Source organism: Pistacia vera, unplaced genomic scaffold (assembly GCF_008641045.1).
Source record: "Pistacia vera cultivar Batoury unplaced genomic scaffold, PisVer_v2 Contig1145, whole genome shotgun sequence".
Taxonomy (NCBI): Eukaryota; Viridiplantae; Streptophyta; class Magnoliopsida; order Sapindales; family Anacardiaceae; genus Pistacia; species Pistacia vera.
This window is the reverse complement of record NW_022195188.1, coordinates 5,644-9,224: the sequence shown is the minus strand read 5'-3', so window position 1 is coordinate 9,224 and position 3,581 is coordinate 5,644. Positions and strand designations below refer to the sequence as shown.

General features: G+C 34.4%; 1 protein-coding gene across 1 annotated transcript; it reads right to left on the bottom strand.

Moving 5' to 3' along the window:
• Positions 1-1,161: 1,161 nt before the first annotated feature.
• Positions 1,162-3,177, bottom strand: LOC116145921. The gene has a single exon (XM_031431353.1). The coding sequence runs from the start codon at positions 3,175-3,177 to the stop codon at positions 1,162-1,164; it is 2,016 nt and encodes a 671-aa protein (XP_031287213.1).
• Between the last annotated feature and the right edge of the window lie 404 nt (positions 3,178-3,581).

Here is a 3,581-nt window from a genome sequence, read left to right as displayed (position 1 = left end):
GGTCTTGGGTGGCTAGGGGTATTTTGTTAACTTTTTTGTGACTAGGGTGTTTTAGTTAATTTTTCAAATATATGGGGGCTGGGCAATTGTTATTTGGTAGATATTTGAGAGTAATTGTGTTCTAAATGATTTTTAATTAAGGGTAAAATAGGTAGAAAAATCAGGTTACCTCGGTAATATTTTAATAACACCCCCTAACAAAGTAATAAGATTACCCCCGACATTATCAATAGTAAACACTGTTTACAATAAAAGTTTATCGTAATATTTTATTACTTGCAAACTAAATACAGAAATTTTACAAAATAAACGAAGATTATCCCATTATCCTATATATTCCTGATCCAAATAACCCCTATGTATATGGTTAATATAAAGTTCTTACGTTCTGTATATCTTGTTATCCATCAAAGAAGAAGAGTAATTTATATGAAAGGTGGTTACGGCAAAATAACTTATAGGAAATTACAAGTAGCTGATGTGGGAAGTTACTATTAATAATAATAATAATAATAATTAATAATGATAATGGGCCACAATAACTTACCCAACAAGCACTTATCATGATAATTTATAAAATGAGTGCGAGCAGTAAAAGGAATTTAATCCTTCGATAACAGACAAAGCAAACGTATATAGTTGATGTAAAATAAGACAACGGAATCAAAGAATTTATAAACATAAGTGGTCTAACTATTAACATGTGAAGGCCGTAAACTTCATTGGAACCTCTTTTTGTAACATGGAATATCAAATTAATAACATATAATTTCATCTTTGTAATATTAATCAATCAATACCATTTTGCTGAGAGTTCTTAAACGGCCGCTTGGATTAGACTGCGGCCAATCCTTGACCATGATTCCAAAAAATGAATTTAGAGATGAAAAATCAAATACACATTCTTTTTTATTACATTTTCTGATACTTAAAACCAAACAACAGCAACCGACAACAATAATAATAAACAATAATACTATACTTACAAAGAAATCTTACAAAGATTTTCATACAAAGTGAGGTGGCAAAAAATGAATGGAGGAGTGAAACAAAAAGTCAAACTCATTAAATTCACTCTTCCATTCATTTTTTGCCACATCACTTTGTATGGAGATCTTTGTAAAGTTTCTTTGTAAGTGTAGTATTACTCAATAATAAAACTTAGTCTTTAATATCCAACGCAAAATAATCATAATCATATTGTACCTCTAGTCCAAGATGCGTCATAATAAGACAAACATGAGTCAGAAGCTCTCCACCTTTGGCCAATTGTTGCCCATGCTCTCTCCATCCGCAATGAATGGCGGCATATCCCAACATTTCTACCCACACTTCACATATCATCTCCCATTTCTTGTCAAAACACCAACCATTCCTAGATTCCAGATTTTGCAAATCCCTAAAAAGACTCCTTCCACTAGATAACACTGTCTTGTATAGAGGGTCCAAATTATTTGCAGGTTGTTGAGCTTCGTCTTCAAACAACGGCTCCAAAATTTCGCTTCTCGTTTTGTTGATATCTTTCGAATCTAACTTGATCAAGTCCATCACCTCATTACACGTTTTTCTATACCTCAACTCGCCATTCTCACTTGACATCATAGATGGACAAAAGACTAGAAGATACAACATATAATTTGATAAGCGTCTACTAATTTTGCAATTTATCGCATCGAGATCAGCTTTTCCATGTTTAACAAAATCATCATAATAACAAAGATCAGTAGCAATGTGCCAAGCAAGAATGCTCTTGTCGAAGTGACATTGAGATGTATAGCAATTACCTTTTACGTTAAGTTCATTCTTTTCGATCACATGATCACCTCTTCGAGCCAATATATTCTTGCCGGAATTGCCCGAACCAGGATTCATACATAACTTATGTTCTTCATGAGCATTTATGATCCCTCTATAGATAATTTCTTGCAACTCAGGATTCACATCTTCCCAGGTCAAAAATTGGAACTCCTCTAACCAATTAAGGATGCCAAATAACTTCTTAACACGATTGATATATGTATAGGTCGAAATGTCTTTGATGCAAAAATTTATCAAATTGAATTGCCTCATGGACATTGACCATCTCTTTTGATTTGTTGATAAAAATGAAGGAAAAGGAATTCTGGCACCACATTTATAACTCTTTGCCTTCATTAAAATGCTCAAAACTACCAATTTTGCCCATTCATTCAAAGAATAGTGAACGAATGCGAAAACCTCCATAACAAAAGCCCCAAGTATAAGGCAGTAAGTTATGCAGATGTCCAACAAATAATATGGGTATGAGCGGATATGAAGAACGATTGAAAAAACAACTAAAGTTGTAAAGATGGAAAGAAAATTGAAGCAATGGAGAAAGAATCCTAATCGATGATAAACGATAATCAACTTGGTGAATAGAAAATCGTACATGAATCCAAGCTCAATTGCTACCAGATTGAAAGCTTCTTTTGCTGGCTTTTTATAAAAGTACGGGATGGTCTTTTGTGCTTCCCGTTTAGAGAGCATTAAGCCTGTAAACAATCGTGAAAATCTGTTGAACAAAAAATGAGCATCAAGGAGTTCATGTTTACCCATTTCTTGTTCTTGATTTTCGATATCGTCAAATCCAGCTTGCACAAAAAATTTAACAATACCCGGGCTAGGATCCACAATTGCATGCAAAGTATCTCTTAATCTCTCGGTGCTTGAAGACCAAAACACCCAAGTTTTTTCTCCATATTTAATGAAACCAACAATAATCACTGGAATGGAAAGAAATGTGAGGGCATTAATATTGCTCCAAGATTGTATGTAGACATAAATTGTCACTCCAAGTTGAAAAGCAAATTGAAGAAAGTGTCGTAACCATAACTCATTGTCTTCTAAAGAGTAAGCTGTTATGGCATCTGGGCCACCGAGGTGAAAGAGAAGGAACGGAGCCCAAAATGTCTGGAGTTCATGGCTTGAGTTTGGAGAATGGTCTCCAAAATTTCCTTGGATGTTGGTGGCAAGGTTGCCCAACGCAACAGATGCAACCCATTCTGCTGCTAAATATGATGACCAAACAAGAATCCTTATCCAGCTTTTTGCTATGTATTTTCTTCGAGAACCGAAGAAGTTGAGGATGATTTGTAAAGAAAGGCTAATTAAAACCAACACTCGAATTTCCCATGCAGTCCAAAGTTTTTTTACCATATTCGTATAAAGTTGCTTGGCCATCTTCTATATTTACTTTCCTTATAGATCAATCTGCAAGTAGGTAAAACCAAAACCAAAAGAAAAAGAAAAAGAAATGTATATATAACATTTGATATATGTGAATCTACAAAGAAGATTAACAACTTAACAAACAATATATATGTATAATCGAGTTGAATCTCGTAGAAAAAACTTAGTTGAATAATGTTGATCATGGAGATGATGTTCGGTTTGTTGATGAAGCTGGAATTAGTGATGTTTGGTGGGGGCAGGAATGCGGGCAAGTGAAAGGTGGGGGTACAAGCAACAAAAGATTAAATGTGGGGGGTAGGAGGGGGAGAAATGAGAAAACAGCAGATAAATTGTTATTTGTTTAGGTAGAAAGGTCAGAGGACAGTCTT

Excerpts from the sequence above, each read along its gene's own strand:
- LOC116145921 (XM_031431353.1), bottom strand. The coding sequence starts at position 3,177 with ATGGTAAAAAAACTTTGGACTGCATGGGAAATTCGAGTGTTGGTTTTA.